General features: G+C 56.7%; 1 protein-coding gene across 1 annotated transcript in view; it reads right to left on the bottom strand.

Moving 5' to 3' along the window:
* Positions 1-18,734, bottom strand: part of MOV10L1 (Mov10 like RNA helicase 1) — a 35,559-nt gene extending 16,825 nt beyond the window's left edge. Inside the window, exons 1-10 of the mRNA XM_053919819.1 lie at positions 18,609-18,734; positions 17,569-17,753; positions 12,897-13,059; positions 6,150-6,262; positions 5,572-5,759; positions 4,164-4,313; positions 3,702-3,934; positions 3,283-3,415; positions 2,235-2,429; positions 1,978-2,092 (exon numbers count right to left, since the gene is read on the bottom strand). Coding sequence (XP_053775794.1) covers positions 1,978-2,092; positions 2,235-2,429; positions 3,283-3,415; positions 3,702-3,934; positions 4,164-4,313; positions 5,572-5,759; positions 6,150-6,262; positions 12,897-13,059; positions 17,569-17,753; positions 18,609-18,705 — 1,572 coding nt within the window. The 5' untranslated portion in view covers positions 18,706-18,734. The remainder of the gene's footprint in view (positions 1-1,977; positions 2,093-2,234; positions 2,430-3,282; positions 3,416-3,701; positions 3,935-4,163; positions 4,314-5,571; positions 5,760-6,149; positions 6,263-12,896; positions 13,060-17,568; positions 17,754-18,608) is intronic.
* Between the last annotated feature and the right edge of the window lie 776 nt (positions 18,735-19,510).

Here is a 19,510-nt window from a genome sequence, read left to right as displayed (position 1 = left end):
GGTGCCTGCCAGAGCTGCAGGTGTGAGAGCAGCCTCATCAGGCCTCAAGGGCCCCTCGGCCTCGGTCGGCGCCGCAGGGCCTGCCCTGTCCTGCTGTGGGCAGGGGCAGCGGGCAGGGTATTTAGCGCATCCCTGGCCTCTACCTGCCAGATGCTGTTAGCACTCTAGTTGTGACAACACACTGTCACCTGTGGAGAACCACTGGATTCCAGGGGACAATTCCCAGAGGTCACGAAGGGCCCAGCCCGAGTTCCGAGCATGTCATCAAGGGCCCTGGGCAGAGTCGGGAGGGCGTCAGCCCCAGTAAGGCTCCTCTGCTCCCACCAGAGAAAGCTCTAAAGCGCAGAAGCGTCCGACTGTTCCCAAGGAACTCAACTGTGTCCCAGAAATGAGCTCGGTGAGGTAAACACCGGGATGCCTGGCAGCCACACAAAGCCTCCCGGCACAGAAGGTGGCAGAACTGGAGCCCATGGTGAGGAGAAAGCCCAGCACCAACAACAGCCTGTGACCCACTCAGGAGACAGGACCTTAAAGCCATTGTTGTAGCCTTGTCATTCACGTTCAAGAAGCTAAGGAAAAACTGAAAGTATTGAAGACCCAAACCGAACTTGTAGAGAGAAAACACCACCTGACAGAAAAAATACAGTGGATGGGATGACACGCTGCAAAAAGAAAAAGTGGAGAACTTGACCCCGGCTGCTGTGGCTCAGTGGACTGAGTGCCGGCCTGAGAACCGAAGGGCTGCCGGTTTGATTCCCAGTCAGGGCACAGGCCTGGGTTGTGGGCCAGGTCCCCAGTAGGGGGAGCATGAGAGGCAACCACACATGGATGTTTCTCTCCCTCCCTTTCCCTCTCTCTAAAAATAAATAAATAGAAGATAAAATTATGACAACTCTTTAAAACAAAAGGAAAAGGAAAAAACAGCGAACGCGAAGGCACAGCAGTAGGAACTGTCCGAACTAAGAAAGAAGGGAGAGAGCAGAGAACAGCACACCAGAAGCAGGGGGTGGGGGAAGAAGAGTGTTTGAAGACAGACTTGCCAAAAAGTCTCCAAGTCTGAAGGAAGCAATCAGCCCATGTAGCCAACGAACCCCAAGACACGTGAAGAAAACGACACCAAGGCTGCGAGTGAGATTTCTTGAAACTAGTGATGAAGAGGCCACCTTAAAAGCAGCAGCAAAGCCCCCACTGTCTGCAGAAGAGCGAAGGGAGGAAGCAGGACGGGCGTGTCCTCAGAGACAGGGTGTGGTGGGTGCCCAGCACCCAGACCTCTGCACACAGGAAAGCCAGCGAGCACCAGAGAGGCGGCCCAGTCCCTCAGCAGGAGAGCCCACGGAGGCCGGGGGACCCTGCGGTTGGCAGAGGGCCCACCTGCTGAGGTGCCTTTGAAGACAGCTGACTACACACAGTAAGAACAGCAGAAGGCGCTGCAGAGTCCGAGACGCATGAAGTCAGACTCACCAGGACATCAGCCAAAAGGCCGGGGGAAAGGGAGGCGGAAGGTGCCCAAGACTCCGGCTTCCTGCAGCCGAGGAGCCCAGGGCTCATGCTGCGGACCTGGGCCATTCGCGTGCACCAACCACAGCCAGTGTGTGACGCACGCAGGTGCTCAGCGAGTGGCCGCGACGCAGGCATGCGCTCGGCAGCTGGAGGCCCCGGCAGAGGGCCCGAAGCAACTGCGCACACCACAGAAGGTGGCGTATCAGCCAAGAAAGGCCATCACTGCCAGCATTAAAACAAGAAGGGGAAAGAGAGGGAAAAGGAAACAAATAAACAAACAGCAAGACGGTGCGTTCCAACCAAACCACATCAGCGGTGCACAGAACGCTGGGGCGGCAGAGCTTGGCAGGCGGACACGGGGCCCCAGGCAAACAGGAACCTGGCTGAGGTCTGAACCCGAGGCAGGCCCTCCGGGCTGTGTCTGTCGGAAACGCGAGCGAGGTGGCCGGTAGCAGCTTCCCGTCAGGCCCGCCCTACCTCGGCAAGCAGCGGCTGAAAAGTCAGTATGTCGATTTTCTGCTCCACACACTTCTTCAGCCGGTCGGGTATCGGGTACTGGGGGAGGAAGCTGGGAAGCTGGCGTCTCAGGTTCCTCGAAGGAAAGACTCTCAGTTGGAAACGACCCTTAACCCCCTGGGCATCTGCCACAAGACATTTTACCTCCCACCCTTTCCTCAGCTGGCTCCCACACTGCGAGCACAGGCCGGCCACGCTGCCGCCTTCCCTGTCGGTACCTTTTCTGGGTGGTCACGATAACGGTGGATTTCGTGGGCACCGGCGCCGGGGGACTTTTGGACTTCTTCCACAGGAAGGGCTCGCGCAAGGCGATCAGGGCCTCCTCCGCGCTCACCACGCTCACCTCCAGGAGGCGCCCGATCAGGAAGCTGGAGAAGCAGAGCAGCAGGAGCTCCCTGCAGCGGCCGGGGGTCCTGGAAAACCAAGCAGGTGCCGGCCGCGCCGTAAACACGGTGGCAGTTCCTCACAGCCTGCTGTGCACACGAGGGCGGTCAGGGCTCTCAGATCACGGGCTGTCACTTTCAGTCACGCTTTTTACAGGGCGAAGAGCAACGAACATTTTTCCACGACAAAATCCAACACTCGAACAGTCGTGCCGGGGACGCGCTAACCTACGGCAGGAGGACGCACACCTCCGGTGTTCCCGTTCCCGTCAGAGGGCCCGCCTCGACCGGCATCGCCAACTGCCACTCTGCTTCCCGCCCGATCTCCTGCTGTGGGCTTTGTGGACACCCTGTGTCCCCAAGTGCTGTCCCCAGTCATGCACACATTGTCCTCGTGTCTCAGAGGTCACAGGGTGGCCGCCTCACATGCCACTGGCTGAAGGAGCCTTAAGCGTCACTGTGGTTGGATGCTGCTGGGCTTGACCGAGGCAGGGACTCAAAAATCCGCATTTTAAAAAGACTCACAATTAATTAGCAAATGCAGGTGGAGGCCTGCAGTCCAAGTGTCCAGCTGACAGGTGACCAGCAGGCCGTGGTGGGAGCTTGGACACAGGCGAGGAGGCGGAGGAGGGGGCCTGGCGCCCACAGGCCGAGGGTGTCCGGCCTGTCCCCTCACTCACAAGTCAGGTGAGGGGCGGGGCCCGTGCCTCACCTGGTTGAACTTGCACCAGCCACCACCTCCACCAGCGGGTTTGTTATGAGCTTGTCCCATCAAAAGAGCTACACGCACTGCTCAGAACACCAAACCCAGAAGGGCCACACGTGGCACCTACCAGGTCAGTGTCCCCAAAACAGACCCACCGCAGACCCTCCTGCCACGCACTTGGCCTCACAGATGACCACAACCAGGGCTTTTCCGCCGGGAGGGATGAGCCCGCTGGGTACAGGCTCGGCCGCTTGCTTCCGTGAGATGCTCTGTTCTTTTTCCCCGTTTTCTGCTTCACAGGCACAGCTCCCTGGAAGGTGAGATCAGACCCAGGGTGAGTTGTTTCTGAGGGAGGTGGCGCGCCAGGGGATGCAGGTGCCCAGCGGAGCCCGGCGCCAGACCAAAGACAACAGCGAGCTGACGCAGGCAGCCTTTCCCCAGTTTGGAGCCGTCTGCAGGGAGCGGCATGTCCGACACACCCGTCCTTGTCCCCAGCCCCAAAGCATCAGAGGAGGTCTAGAACCCAAGAGCTTGCAGCAAAAAAGGAGCCCAGCCCACAGTTGGCTGGGGCTCAGGCTGGGCCAGCCACCGCCTACCTGGGGATATGGCGCCGCTGTGACCCACACCGCTGTCAGGCGCCTGATGGGCTTGGGCATCTCGGCCGCTGTCTGCTGGGAGGACGCTGCCCTCCGCCTTCTCAGGGTCAGCTCCAGGAGGCACCGGCAGGCAGCACTGGGTCCTCCGCAGCATGTGGAACCGGAACTGTCTGGCTCTGTCCCAGCCGGCTAGTTTGCAGCTGACCAGGTGCTGAGGAATGTCTCCTTTATTCCTGCACAAAGGGAACTGGGCTCGAGCAGGTAGGACCTCTGATGCTCACATACTCAGCTGTCACAAAACACGGGCCTCCCAGGGACTGGGGAAAGGCTACGGCAGACACCTTTCCGAGCCAAGTGCAAGGGAAGTTCTACGGTCAATGTTTCCACGAGCCACGTGCACCCGGTTCCACAGTGTCGCTCTGACCCCAGGCCGGGAGCTGCGACGCAGCCCCGAGGACTCACTCTACGCAGAGCAGCATGCTCCTACTTCCTCCTTCCTTCACGGTTCCAAAGTTGGTCATTCTCGTCACTTCAATGTTGCCTTTGTCTTTCAGTAACAGGGCCTCGCAGGCCTCCTCAGGAGCCTCGGCCTCAGCGGCGGTGGCGCTGTCTCTGCAGAGAGGCCCAGAGGCGTCACGGACACCGAGCAGGCTGCGTCCTGTGGCACCCCCACCCTCCCACCGGCCTCCCCTCCCACACCAGAGGTGCCAGGCGCAGGACAAGCTGCCGGAAGAGGGCAGAGTCCACCCCTGGGGTGTGCAGATGGAAGCCTGCTCCTCCAGCTCTGCGGGGCTGCGAGGAGCACAGCAGCCACCCTGAGGAAGGAGATGGCAGCCCTAGCGACGCCAGAGAGGGGCAGCCGCCCCGTGGTGACACCGCAGAGCGTGGCCCTCTCTGTGCCAGGCCCACTTCTATGGCCAGGATGGGGGCACACAGGTAGCCCTCACTGACCCCCATGCCACTGGACAGGCATCTATCCAGTTCCCTGGACTTGGCAAGTCCCTTCCTCCGCCCAGCCCCAAGCTCCTGCTGGCAGGATGGTGGGGACACCTGAGTCAGGGGTTCAAGGCCGGCTCACGGCCCGGCTTAGACTGCAGGGGCCTCCCCTCGCCCTGTGAGGATGGCTGTTTGAGGCAGATGAGGGAGAAGCCCCCTGGGCCAGGCCTGGAGTTAGTCCCCGGTCCAGGGATGACCAGCGCCCCCCCTGGACGGTTGCCCTGGAAGGAACTGGCCACAGCCAGGAGCCAGCTGGTCGTGCCTACCCCCTGCACGCGGCAGGTGCTGGTCCTCCTGGTGGGCCCTGTGCCTCTGAGAGCTAAGTCAGCAAGTGACCAAGGGGCAGGAGTTCGGGGCTGGGAAAGACTGGGACAGTCCAAACAAAGAGAGACCCCGAGGCTGCTGCTGGACAGGATGGGCCCGTCTGTACCCCCAGGTTCTGGGGCTCGATTACATGGCAGGAAATGAGCCTGCGTTTTCGTGAGCAGGGGGACGACACACGAGAAACTGGGCACCGGGCAGCGAGCTGAGGGGAGGTGGGTGGAGGAGGGTGATCCTTGGTGGGGAGCCCAGTGCCTTGTCGGCCTGGTGGGTGGAGGTGGAGGCCACTAGGGCGCCGTGGGAAGGACACAGGCACAGGGAGTAAAACGCTAACGTGGCAAAGAACAAGGTGCAAACCCACCAAACGGGGAAACCACCCAGGGCAGACTGAGGACAGGACGGGGACTTTGACTCGATCACCACGGACACCCGCAGGGGATACCTCCTTCCCACCACTGCCCCCCCCTCCCCTGGCACGAGGATGTAACTCTCACTCCCAGCGGCACAGGCCTCCATCCACCCTTCCCGCTGAGCCAGCGGCCGGTTCCCTTACCGCCTAGTCACCGGGGTCACGCACAGGGCCCTCCACAGGTAGCATGACTGGCTGCTCTCCACCACCACGGTGTGGACCACGTCGTACCTGCGCGGCACATACCCCTCCGGAAGCTTCACGGAGTCCAGGGTGAAAAAGATGCTGTCGTCGATCACCCCGTTTCTTCCCCAGAGGCTGGAAATGCAGACCTGCGGGCAGTGTCCAGATGGCCTCACCCACCAGCCAGGCCCCGCTGGCCCTGGAATAAATGCCCGGTGACTGCGGCCTTCCCTCGCCTGGGCCCCCTGCAGATGATGGAGGGGAACCTTGGCAGAGTGGGACTCTGCTCTTGGAGCAGAAGCAGCGCCCTGAGGATGACGTCAGTCGTGGAGACCTGGGAGCCAGGGCCCCGCACATGCCACCGTCTGCACTGTGGTCCCAGCTGCACGACCACACCCACTGTGCTCACTGCCCACAGTCAGCACTCCAGCCCTTCTGCATGAAGCACCCCACTTAGGACGTAACCAGGACACCACGCAGGGAGTCTCTGGGGGCCCCAGGGCACCCAGGAGAGCAGGGCGAGTGAGGGCAGCGCCTACCCTGTCCACACGCTTGTAGCGCAGTGGCTTCACCAGCACGGCCTCGCTGCTCCACGTGCCCGGCCGGATCCAGTACGTGGCCTCCACCCAGTCTCCCTTGCACGGCTCGAAACCTCCGAGGCAGGACAGCAGCGTTACCAGTCTGTCCCGACCGCGGCGTCCGTCTGGCCCTCGGAAGGGGCGAGGGCACACGGCCTTCCTGCTCTAGTGGAGACGCCTCTGTCACCTGCGTCTCCCCTAGACCCACCCCGCTGCATGGCCTCCTCCCCTTGGCCCGACTCCACTCGCCACACAGGTCCACAGCCAGGGGGCCACGTGGCGGGTGGGCACAGTCTCAGAGCTCCCTGGGTTCAGACATTCCAGGTATTTTATTACAAGCCCCCCAGTACAGTCAGACATCCCAGATATTTTGTCACAAGTCCCCCAGTACAGCCAGACATTCCAGGTATTTTATCACAAGTCCCCCAGTACAGTCAGACATCCCAGGTATTTTATCACAAGTCCCCCAGTACAGTCAGCGGAGCAACAACTGTGCTCAGCGGCAGACCTGTCACCACCCCCCACTGCCCAGAGGTGTGGGCGCTCGAGGGCGGGCAGTTTCAGGAGCCCAGGCGCTCCGTCTCTGCACCTCTGCCCAGGCAGTGTGAGTGCCCCTCCCACCTTCGGGAAGCAGGGTGCTGGGGACGCAGGGAAGTGAGGGCTGGCAGCTAAGCCCATGCAGCTCAGGTGGGGAGCTGGCCGTGCCCCGCAGCCCCGGGGCATGCCAGGTGGTTGTGCTAGGGCTTGTACCTCAGCCTGCAGGGTGCCAGGAGCCGCCAGGCCCCGCTGGCAGGCTGGGTGGGTAGGGGAGCTGGGAAGGTCAGTGACACGCAACGCTGTCCCGGGTGTGCAGCTGCCGCAGCTACAGCCTTGGGTTACTTCGCAGTGAATGCGTCTGCCAGCAACACGCTCAAAAACCAGAGGGTGTGACTGGACACTGAGTTTGTTTCTCCAGGAAGCTGCTGATGAGCACACATGAGCGAGACCCCTGCAACAGTGACTGTCCCTTCTGGGGCCACGGAGGCAGGGCTGGCGGGCACGGGGCACCACAGTCCAGCCCCCCCAGGCCAGCAGAGCAGCAGCAGGACTGGGCCCGGGTGCCGTGCGACACACGAGACAGGCTCCGCATGGCGTCCGAGTGCCGTTCGCGGCTGCTAGCTCTTAACTACAGCCTCCCCGGGCACACGAGGGTGGGGAGGAGCAGCTGCTGCTACTCCAGAGTGCGCCGTGCAGCTGGACGCCAGTGACAGGCCACCAGGAGAGCTGGGAGGGTAAAGCATGTCAGCAGGTGCCACGGAGAGGGGCCGAACGATCAACAGTAGGCGGTTTTAATGTGCCCAGGTGTTGTTTTTCAATTTCCTAGAAAGAATTCGTTTTGCAAACAGTTTCTGATTAGTCCTACTTTAAAGGTCCACTCATGTAACGGTATCAGTTCACAAATCAATATAATGATTTTCAAAACTAACTTCATTTTAGTAAAGTCCGACACCTGTCCTCCCTTCTGAGCTGGGCCCCAGTTTGAGTGCAGCCTGGTCACCCTGGTTGGCTGTGGAAGAGGAAGAGGCCACCACAGGGCACAGAGCAGCACCGACCCCACCTCATCCCCCTCTCGCCCACCAGCTGCTGCTTGCTGGTGCTAATCCCAACCATGAGCCAGAAGTCAAGGCCGAGTGGTTCACACAGGGCAGGCCTGCAGTCGAGAAGACTGCCCAGTTCCACAGGGCAAAGCCCTGGACTACCTGTGGCTCTGGTTTTTTGGGCCTCGCAGAAGGCCTCACAAAGGTTCCATGGAACTTCCTCTTCCTCTCACGAGCAGGGGCATAGACCAGTTCAGTTTGAAAATAAGGAGGAGTGACTTCCAATAAAGATGGCAGCCCAGGTAAACCCGGCCCACCTCCTTGCACAACCACAGCAAAATTACAACTAAAACACAGAACAACCATCACTCAGAACTGTCAGAAACCCAGTTGAATGAAGTCTGCCAACTACGGAATTAGAGAAACCACATCCATCCAGACTGGCAGGAGGGGCGGAGATGCAGAATAAGTTGATCCCACATCCACAGGGTGGATAAAAATTTGGGAGGGATATCTTGGGAGTGAGGAGTCCCCAGCCCACACCAGGCCCTCCAGCCCAGGGTTCCATTTCCAGGAAGATGAGTCCCCACAGCTTCTGGCTGCAATAACCAGTGGGGACTGAGTGAGGGGAAGAAACTTCTGGAGTCACAAGCAGCTCCTCTTAAAGGACCCACCACGGACTCACCTACTCAGACTCACTCCTCTGAGCTCCAGCACCGGGGTGGCAGCTTGAAAGGCACCAGTGGCACACAGGGAGACACTGAAGTGTCTGGCATCAAGGCTGGAGCTGGGGGACAGCTGTCTCCCAGACAGAGAGGTGAGCAGAGGCCGCTGTCCCTCTTCGGAGCCCTGCCCCCCCCCCCCCCCCCCGAGGCTGGCAGGCAGGTGCCACATCTGAGACTCCATCAGCCTGGCTAACACTGATGCCCCACCCTGGAGATCCCCTGAGACTCCGTCCTCAACGACTTACAGGCTCACCCTAGCTGTTAACAGAGACTTCTCCTCATGAGTGGCTGGTCTTGGCTCACGCTTCACAGCTTCCCAAATCCTGCCAAACAAGAAACAGCTGGCCTCGGTGAGCACCCCCGCCCCACATACCTCTTGCTAAGGGGCCCCAGGCCTGGCACTAGCAGCAGCCAGGCTAGATTCACAGCTTGGCTTCACCTGGGAATCTCCAAGCCCAGCATAAGTAGCAGCCATCTCAGGTTGCTTTACAGCTCAGGCAGAGTGGCCCCAGGCAAAACACAGGTGGGGGCTGACCTTGGCCTGCACCACCCGGGAAACCCCAAGGCCTCTGCACCCAGTGGTCAGCTACAGGCCACGTCGGGGCACCACCACCTGCCCCTGCACAGCCGATCCTCTGAGGAGGGCGGAGGGTGGTGGTCAGTGGTCACGGCCAGTCCTCGCAGCTGACTGGCCTGGGTAAATCCCTCCCATTGACCTGCCAAAGCAACCAAGGCTCAACTCCAAGAGGAGGGTGTGCTCAGCCCACATGAAGGGCGCACCTCGAGTACCCAGCTTGGGCGATAGGGGAGGCTGTGCCACTGGGCCCTACAGGACACCTACCACATGAGGCCACGCTACCAAGACATGGAGTCAAAGCAGCTCTACCTGATGCAGAGAAACAAACACAGGGAGGCTGGCAAAACGAGGAGACAAAGAAACGTGGCCCAAATGAGAAAACAGATCAAAACTCCAGAAAAAGGGCTAAATGAAATGGAGATAAGCAATCTATCAGATGCAGAGTTCAAAACTGGTTACAAGGAAGCTCAGGGAGCTTAGGGAGGACCTCGGCAGCATAAAAAGATCCAGAAACGAAGGACACACTGATTAAATAAAGAACAATGTACAGGGAAACAACAGCAGAGTGGATGAGGCTGAGAATCAAATCGATGATGTGGAACATAAGGAAGCAGAAAACCAGCAATCAGAACAAGACGAAGGAAAGAGAACCCAAAAAGATGAAGATAGTGTAAGCAGCCTCTGGGACAACTTCAAGCGTTCCAACATTCCCATCACGGGGGAGCCAGAAGGAGACGAGAAAGAGCAAGAAAGTGTACATCTATTTGAAAAGATAATGAAAGAAAACTTCCCTAATTTGGTGAAGGAAATAGACGTGCAAGTCCAGGAAGCACAGAGAGTCCCAACCACGATGGATGCAAAGAGGCCCACGCCCAGACACGTCACAACTAAATTACCCACCATTCAAGATGAAGAGGGAATCTTAAAAGCAGCCAGAGAAAAGCAGGTAGTTACCCACAAGGGAGTCCCCATAAGACTGTCAGCTGATTTCTCAACAGAAACTTGCAGGCTACACGGGACTGGCAAGAAGTGTTCAGTCATGAGGAGCAGGGGCCTGCAGCCCGGGCTGCTCTACCGGCAAAGATGGCGTTTAGAATGGAAGGGCAGCTAAAGAGCTTCCCAGACAAGGAAAAACTAAAGGAGTTCACCATCACCGAACCATTACCATATGAAACGTTTAAGGGACTTATCTAAGAAAAAGAAGATCAGAGCTATGAACGATAAAACAGCAATAAATACGTACTTACAAATAATTGAGTCTAAAACCAAACTCAGCGAAAAGAGGAACAGACAGGATCACGGATACGGGGAGGGTTTGATGCCTGCCAGACGGGAGGCAGGAGGGGGGACAGGTGAGGAGGTGAGGGGATAAGAAGTACAAGCAGGTAGTTTCGGAACAGCCATGGGGACGTAAAGTGCAGTATGGAAATGAAGAAGCCAAATAACTTGTACATGTGACCCGTGGACATGGTCAATGGTGGGGGGACTGCCTGAGAGAGTGGGGGTGCTAGGTGGAGGGGGAGAAGAGACAAAAATTGGGACAACTGTAATAGCATAATGAATATATTATAATTAAAAAAAAAAGCAAATACAGAAATAACCAGACTTGTGAGCCAGGCTGGGAGCTAAGGACAGGTGGGTGCTACAGGGCCGCCCAGCACATACTCAGGGCACGAAGGGTGAGGAGCGAGACCTCTGCCATGCAGGCTTAGGCTCTGACCTGGGCCAGTGGTTCCTGCCCACCCGGGGCCACGCTGCTCTCCAGGGCCACATGTCAGCATCTGCGGACGCCCTCTGCTGTCATAGTCAGGGGGTGGGGTGGGGGCTGTTGGCACCTAGAAGCCGGGGTGCTGCCAAACACCCTGTGATTCACAGGGCAGCTGCATGACAGAGAGCAAGCAGCCTCCAGCAGCACGGCACTGGGCAGGAGGAAGCGGCTGCAGGCTTGGTCCCCAGTTCCACAGTGGCCACCTTGGCCACAACGGTGGAGGATTCATTGGAGGTTCACGTGTAAAACAACTGAGCCCCCTGCTGCTGCTGCGAACTCCCACGCGTATCGTGTGTGGGCCAAGACCCCAAACACCCGCCCCAGCTGTCTGAGACGGTCATACTGTTTAGCATTGACAGGCTCCCCGGTGACACCTCAGGTGCTCCCCCCGCCACCCACCTAAGCCGGACCTCACTGAGTCACCAGAAGGCTTATGGAGGATGGATCCCCATGCCACCTGGCTCTTCCCTGAAGAGCCTCAGTCTGCAAAGCCACCCTGCTGGAGCCAGGGCTCTGAGCAGCCCCCGGCTGGAGCCAGGCACCAGGGGGAAACAGCGCCCTCACTCCCCCGGAAGTCAGTGGAAAATCTGGCCCCGCTCTCCCTTTCCCCACTTTAGGGTGCAGGTCAGCAGGCGGCCCTGCCTGCGCGAATGAGCCTGGCAGGTGCTGTCTGCTCTGCCGCTGTCTGGAGGTGAGGCCGTACCACCGGCTCTACCGCTGACTACCCACTGCAGAGCCCATCACAGTCCTGCTCAGTCCTGTCCTTCAAGGACGCTCTGGGTGGTCACCAGGCTCCGCGACCACAGTGCAAGCAGCTGTGCGGACGTCTCCCAGCTCAGCACGACAGGACTGCATGTGCTGGGGTCCCGTCACCTGCGTTCCAGTGCCCGACCCCAGGGCACCTTTCTCTTCTGAGCGCAGCCAGTGATACCCGTGGTGCGAACCGTGTCCCTGCCTGGGCGTGGCTGCTGTTGGCATGGTTACTGGGCCTAGAGATTCCTCTACAGCTGAGCCCTTGCAGGATTGGGGAGTTCCCACAGGACAGAGATCTCAACACCCCGACCAGCCACCGTCACTTTTGGGACTCCCAGGGCCAGCCATCAAGGTTGGTCCCAGCCTTCATGTCCACGAAAAGTAACACAGCTGGCTGCCAAGTGGACTGAGTGGATGTCCTCCTGCCCCCAGCAGCCACCTGGGGAGAACTCCCGCTCCTCCAGCATGCGGCCTGCAGGTCATGAGGCTGGAAGCCAGCTCAGAAAGCACCTCCCCAAGAAGCTCTGCCAACCCCTGCCCAGTTCCAAACAGGGCCAGCCTGTCTCTCCTGCAGAGGAAGAGCTGGGCCTCGCTGCCCTTGGGCCCCCACAGCCGCGCTGCACTGCCGGCGGCATGCACAGCGGCACACAGAGACGTCTGTGGGGGAACTCCATACAGGGCGCCAACACACTTTTTCTTCAGGCATGAAAAAAAATCCTAGATCAGCTAAAACAAATGCAACTAAGCATGGATGTGTATTTTTGGGAAGTTACCAGGTTACCCCGGGTCCCACTTTAGAACAGGTGTGGGACTTCAAGAACAGCAGCACCTCTGTATAGACCTGTGGTAGCAACAGTGACGTGATAGGAACAGTCACCCAGTAACAAGTGACCGTACCCCACGCACAACCACGAGTGACAGAGCATCTGCCTAACAGGGAGCCCCGCATGCACCCCCGCCCCGAGACGCTGCTCCGGTCCCTGTCCTCTCAAGGGTGTGTGTGAGACTGGGAGTCTAAGCCATAGAAAAAAACCCACCCCATAAAACCTGCTTTCATTAACCTTTTCATCCCTACCCAAGTACATTTTTTCCCTTGCTTTTAGAGAGAGAGGGAAGGAGAGAGGCATCGACTGGCCGCCTCCTGCACGCTCCTGGACTGAGGACCAAACCTGCAACCCAGGCGTGTGCCCTGACCGGGCATCAAACCTGCGGCCCTGTGCTTACAGGATGGTGCTCCAGACAGCCGAGCCACTTGGCCAGGGCCACAAAACCCACTTTCAACTGTGAGGTGCACACCCACCGGCCTACCTTCGCAAACACTCTGCAGAGAGAAGTACGTGGTCTGGTTGATGTAGCCCGAGCCCTTGGTCAGCGAGGTCACGCAGCCGATTAGCACGCGGGGGCTGGAATCTGACAGGCTCCCTCCCTGGGTTTTGCTGTCCTCTTCCCATTTATCAGAGACAGCTTCCACCTAAGAGACAAACAAGCCTCCACTTAAACCAAGATACGGGGACCACGGGAACAGTAAACTGAAGACTAGTCCCCCTTATAAAGAGAGATGCAAAAACCCTCAACAAAATACCAGCAAACTGAGTGCAGCAAGACATCAAAAGGATTATGCACCACAACCAAGGGGGGCTTTTCCCAGAACGCACGGACGGTTCTGCACACGAAAATCGATCCGTGTGATGCGCCACATTGGCCGAACCAGGGGAAGCACACTGGCATCTCAGGTCACGCAGAAGAGGCCTCTGACAAAACTCAGCATGCTTTCACGATGGAACGCTCCACACACTCGGACCGGAAGGGAGCGTCCTCACCACGACAAAGGCCACGCGGGCCACACCCGCAGCCACTGCCACAGCCAGTGGTGAAAGACTGGAAGCTTTTCCTCTAAGATCAGAAGAGAGGCAAGGATACCTCTTTCTGCCACTCCTGTTCAAAGCAGTACTGAGGTTCTAGCCAGAGCAGTGAGGCAACGAAGGGAAGGGAAGGAAGAATCTAACCTGGTGGGAAGGAAGAAGTAAAACGATCTGTTTGCAGACGGCTGGATTTTATGATAGAAACCACTGAACACTCCATTAAAATTGTTACAGCTAATAAGTGAATTCAGCAAAACTGCAGGACACAGATTCGACACGCAAAAATCAGCCGGATTTCCGTACACTTGCAATGGATAATCAAAAAAGGAAATTAAAAAAGCCAATCTGAGGCACACACAAACATCACAAAGACAGAGCTACTCAGAAACAAGTTTAACCAAGGAGGGGGGAGACGTGCATGCTGAAATTACAAAGCGCGGCTGAAAGACGTTAAAGGGGACCCAGGTTAGGGGGATGCCGTGCTCACGGCCGGGAAGGCGTCATGTGAAGACGCCAGCACCGTGCTAAGCAATCTACAAACTCAGTGCAACCCCATCAAAGTCCCAGCGGCATTTTGCAGAAACAGAAAACACATCCTAAAATTCGTAAGGACTCTTAGTGACCTTGAGTAGCCAAGATAATCTTGAAAAGGCAGAACAAAGCTGGAGGTTCCCCACTGGATTTCAGAACTCGCTACAAAGCACGGTCGTCAAACACTGTGGCACCGAGGCGACCTGAGGACAGGCGGGGACAGAGTCCAGAATTAAATAAACCAACGCACGCGACCCACTGGTTCCAGCAGGGGTGCTGAGACCAGTCCGTGTGGAAAGGGCTTCCCCACTGTGGAGTCTTCTCCAAGGATGACGCCGGGGAACCGGAACGACGTGCAAAAGAACAAAGTTAAACCCGCACCCAGTGCCACACCCCAAGAGTGACTCAAAACGGATCAGACGCACATTTAAGAGCTAAAACTGTAAGACTCTCAGGAAAAAAGCGTAGGTGAAAATCATCATGGTCTTGGATTAGTGAATAATTTTTTAGTGTAACATCAAAAGCACAAGTAATGAAAAAAAGAGGAAGTGGAGTTCATCAGAACCTAAAACTTCGGAGCAGCAAAGGGCGCTGTCAAGAAAACGTGAGAAGACGACCCTCGGAATGGCAGGAAGTACCTGTAAACCACACGTCTGACAGGGCTGCTATCCACAACACGTCTGATAAGGGCTCCTATCCGGGATGCATGAAGAGCCTCTGTGTCTCAGGAAGAAAGTAACCCGGCTAAGAAATGGCAAGGACTTGAAGAGACATTTCTCCAAAAAGTATGAACTAACCCACAAGCTTGCGAAAAATGGCTCGACATTATTGTCAGAGAACTGAATGAAAACCACGAAGACACCGCTTCCTGCCCACTGGGACGGCTACCGCCGACACACGGGAAGCAGCTCAGGCCGGCTGAGACGCAGAGACACTGGGACCGTGGTGCATGGCTGGGGGCACGCAAGAGGCAGCGGCCCCTGGGGGAGAACCTGTCAGGTCGTCCAAAGTTCAGCACGGACCTCCCACGTGACCCTGCGCCCACTCCAAGGCGCATATGCAAAAGCAAACGGGCTCGAGCAGAAACCACCCAAGTGCCCGTCAACGGATGGCTGGAGCAACACCAGGGCCGCCCATGTGGGGCCTTCCTCAGCCTTACAGAGGAATAAGGTCCTCACACCCTACATGGACGACGAACCTCGAAAATATCATGCCAAGTCCAGTAAGCCAGACACAAAGGGACACACGTTATATGGCTCCATCTATGTGAGGGACTCAAAATAGCCAAACTTCGAGACGGGGGTGGCAGTGAATCACTTAGAGGAGTTTCCAGCCAGAAAGACGACTACGGTGGTGGCGTCCGTCCAGCAAAGCGAGTGCGCTTAGTGCACTGGAGTGTGCCCGGAAATCGCTTAAGAGGGTAAACTTTATGTCAGGTGCGTTTTGCCACAATCAGACACCTAGGTAAAAAAGAAGTGAAGAATTCCAGGGGGTTGGGCAAACGGGCTGCCGCACACCTGCCCTGGTGCAGTTAACGTTGGCAGACGGACCAAAGGCACGTCCCGTGACCCAGCACCCCGCTCGAGGGCTCAGAGCGGCAGTGGGGGCCGAGCAGTGGGGGCACAGGCGGGGGAGGCGGGATGCGGAGAAGCCTGCTTCTCATTTCGTAGTGCTCCAGGGCAGAGCGACCCAGCAGACCTGCGGTGACAGAAACATCTGAGGTTTGTGCTGCCCAGGGAGGTAGCCACCAGCGACATTTAGCTGTCGAAATGCGCTTAGTGAAACTGAAGAATTAATTTCGAATTTGTACTTACTTTTAATAAATTTAAATTTAAACAGCCACACGACTGGAAGCTATTGTACTGAATGTGATTCTAGAATGTGCGTATTATCTTTAAAATTTGGGAGAGATGATATTAAGCATTAAGATAGTATTTACTAATCGAAATAGTAACAAAGTACATCTCAACCATTTTTAAAATGTAGCTGAGCTCAGTCGGTTTGCCAGCTGCCAAGTCATGTAACGAAACCAGTAACTCTCCTATATAGGAAGAAGAAATTGAAAACACAAAGTAAAATTATACCGATAACGAAACACAAACATTACAATTCTTGGAAATAAACTCGACGACGAATTTTCGGAACCTAGGGGAAGAAAAGCACTGAGCCGTGAGAACACAAAGGGACACGTTGGTAAATGAACAGACGTCAGCTGTGGGTGGAGACGAGTCTCCGCCTGGCACTGAGCCTGACTGAGCCACCGACTCAGCACTGTCCAGCAGGAGCTCGAGCCACGCGCGGACAGCACATGGCTCTGACATCGGTCAGGATGAGGGGAGAGCCAGGAGAGCTCCCCTCACTCGGCGTGGGAGGGAGACCTGCCTGCCTACCACCCACAGGCACCACCTAGCTGGGGGCCCTAGCAGGTATCGGACTGGACAGGGTTCAAGCAGGGTCCCTGATGCATGATACGGACTTCTGATGCATGATAAAGGGACCTTTCCAAATGGTAGGGAAAGTGGACGACTCAGTGGGACGACTGGTAGCTACTGGCTCCTTCTCTCAGTCTGCACACCCAGTAAGTTCCAGGCAGATGAAGTATGTGGATGTCAATAAACAATCATCAGAGGAAACCTGAGTGCTTCCTCCTGGTTAGAAGCACAGTAAGCCTCTCAGGTTTCCTACAGAGCCCAGAAGCTACAATGAGAAGATAGACACATTTAACGACAAAAACACTTTATAAAACAAAAGCCAAAAGGCATTCTTGGGTGAAATATTTGTAACACTTTCATATAATAATTTTCCTTAAAAAGCTATAAATTCTCTAATATAGAACTTTAACTAAAAATGTTGGATCCAAGAAAAAATATGGACAAAGGACATGAACATAATTCCTACAAAAAAGTGAAGCGCTGATCTACTGAGAAACTGAAGTGCAAACTCAAATGACGCGATCGGACTGGCAGGGGCCCAGAGGAGGACGTGTGCGTCCTCGCCCACACAAGGGACAGGCAGCCTCTCCCCCTGCTCCTGGGAGCGCAGTGTAGCTCCCCACTATTGGGGGGAATTAGGTGATCACCACTGAAAAGTCAAATGTGCTTGCCCTTAGAATAACAATTCTATTTCCAACAATTTGGAGCACAAAAATACCATTTTTTGGTTCATAGTCCAGCACTCAATCCACTGAGCCACACCAGCCAGGACTTCTGCCTCAAAATACTATTTTTTAAATGAAAAAAGTTGAGTAATAGAGCCCAACTGTCTTTGCTAATTGCATTAACAAAGAATGCAGTAATTACTATTTTTAATAATACCTTTCAAAGACCAGAAGACTATATAAACAGTAAGCGTTCTCCATGGTATGAAATGAGAGGCAAACTTATGAATTATAAATTTCCATGGTGTCTGAATGATTTACAGTGACAACCACTGATTTTTTTAAAACAGAGACCACCGTGATACCAAATGCACGCCAGGCCGGAACACGCCACTCCCTCCCCTGGCCAGGCTGTCTCGAGGCCACCCAAACAGCACAGCAGTGTGAAACCCCCTGGTGAAGCAACTTCCCAAACCAACCCGGGCCTCACCCTGATTGCTTTCAGGCCATTGGACACTTTGTTTTCTTCCACAAGGGCAATAACTTCCTGTCCAACGTTCAGAAGAGCCTTGCCAGTCACAGCCTCATTGGAGAAGTAGATCAGATCGTCGATCATGCCGTAATCGCTGCAGTACCTTGTCACCATACCCCGCACGGTTTTCAGCTTGGTGTCACCTAGGTGGGCAAACAGAAAGGCTACACTGACCACACGAGCGAGCCCACCTTCCAGGAGGAAGGTGGAGTATGGGGCACCCAGGGGGTGGGAGGACCCTCCTGGGGAGGGTTCAGAAAGCCAGGTGTATGAGGCAGGTTGCCTGTAGCTCTGACTCCAGCTCTCCCCCTGCAACGTGCACACCCAGGCTGGGTCCCTGGTCACGCTGTGCCTGCTCCACCCGTAAAGGGGACCCAAAGAGCCGTCCAAGGGACAGAACCAGGAGCAGTGCGGAAGCCAGAGAGGTTGGCGCAGGTTGGGGTGCAACGTGAACTGCCGATGGAGCTGTCTCATCCGGGAGCTGTTATTAATGTTTTCTTTCGTCATCATCAAAGTCCGCAGCTGCAACAGCAGCGTTCGGAGGTTCTGTATAACTAAAGCAGGCAATGCAGGCGATTCCGGGTCTGGGGAGCAAACTGGCCTGGGAGCAGGGCATCCCCAGGCGACTCAGTGACCCTCTCCACCCAGGGCCAAGAACACTGCTGCAGCCAGCGTCCTGAGTCCTCACTGCACCTGCTCCACTGCTTCCCGTCACAGGCAACACCTGGGGAGCGCTGGTTACGTCCGCCCCCCTGGCCTCCTGGAGTGGAACCCTAGCTCGAGCTGCCTCTTCAAGCCCGCACTGCACAGAGGGCCGAATGGAGAAAGAGAGCGATCACGGGCCTAGGTGTGCTCCTCTTGGGGAGGTTAGAGAACAGGGCCTGATTGCAGCTCTCATCGGGAGAAGAATGCAATGGAGAGCGCTCCTGGGCTGTGGCCCGCCCCAACACCTGTGCCTGCCCCGACCCCACTGCAAGCCGGCCCTGCCCCACGCGCACCTTCCCAGGGCTCGAGCCCCGGCGGCTGGACCTCCTCCTCTGGCCCATCAGCCTTCCTCCAGAAGAAGGCCACTAGCTTGGCCGCGAGTCGCAGCATGGCCCGGCCGCCACCTTGTCCACGACGTGTCTAGCAGCCCAAGGCTCCTGCACGTGGCCACGTGGCTTCCGCCATTCCCAGCCAATAGGGTGATCGTGCCTGCGCCTGCGCCGTGCTTCGTGGAGCTTGGCCAATTAGGTTGCCATGCTGACGCCTGCGCCCGCAGACCTTTGACCTTGGCCAATGAGGTTGCCCCTTCTGTGCCTGCAACTGCGCCCAGTGGGGTTTGGCCAATGGGGTTCACAGTGCCCACGCCTGTGCCCAAGTCCTGTCGATATTGGCCAATGGGGCCTGCGTGCGCCCTGTGACTGTTAGCAGTCTGTGGTTGGCCGTTGGCGAACGTTAGCACGCTAGCCGGCGAAGTGCGGTGACTTGTGGGAGTGATGCCCGGGCCTTTGGGCCAGGCTCCTGCTGGTGGGCGGGGCTTTGCTCAGGTGGGCGGGGCTTTGCGCAGGTGGGCACTCCTGGCATCTACCCTCCAGAAGCCAATAGACAGAAGATAGCTGACATACCCAAATCAATAAACTTGTTGGTGAAAGTGACCACTGTGTCTTTTATTTTAGGGAGAAGAGTAAGCAAACTTTTTTGCCAACCCAATATTTGCTGAATGGAAGTAAGAATGTGGAAGCGGGGGAGGGGGTCAGCCGTTGCAGGAACAAGAGTTGGTTTGGAGATGTGAAAGAACAGGACTTATCCCAGAAACTGGCGCTGCCAGGATCCAGGAAGCGCTTCTCAAGTGGCCACGACTCTGGAGGCTTGAGGCGTCTGCGCGGTGATCCCTCATTCAAGGCAGCTTGTTTGTATT

Source organism: Desmodus rotundus, chromosome 3 (genome assembly GCF_022682495.2).
Source record: "Desmodus rotundus isolate HL8 chromosome 3, HLdesRot8A.1, whole genome shotgun sequence".
Lineage (NCBI taxonomy): Eukaryota > Metazoa > Chordata > Mammalia > Chiroptera > Phyllostomidae > Desmodus > Desmodus rotundus.
This window is presented reverse-complemented; position numbering and strand designations above follow the sequence as displayed.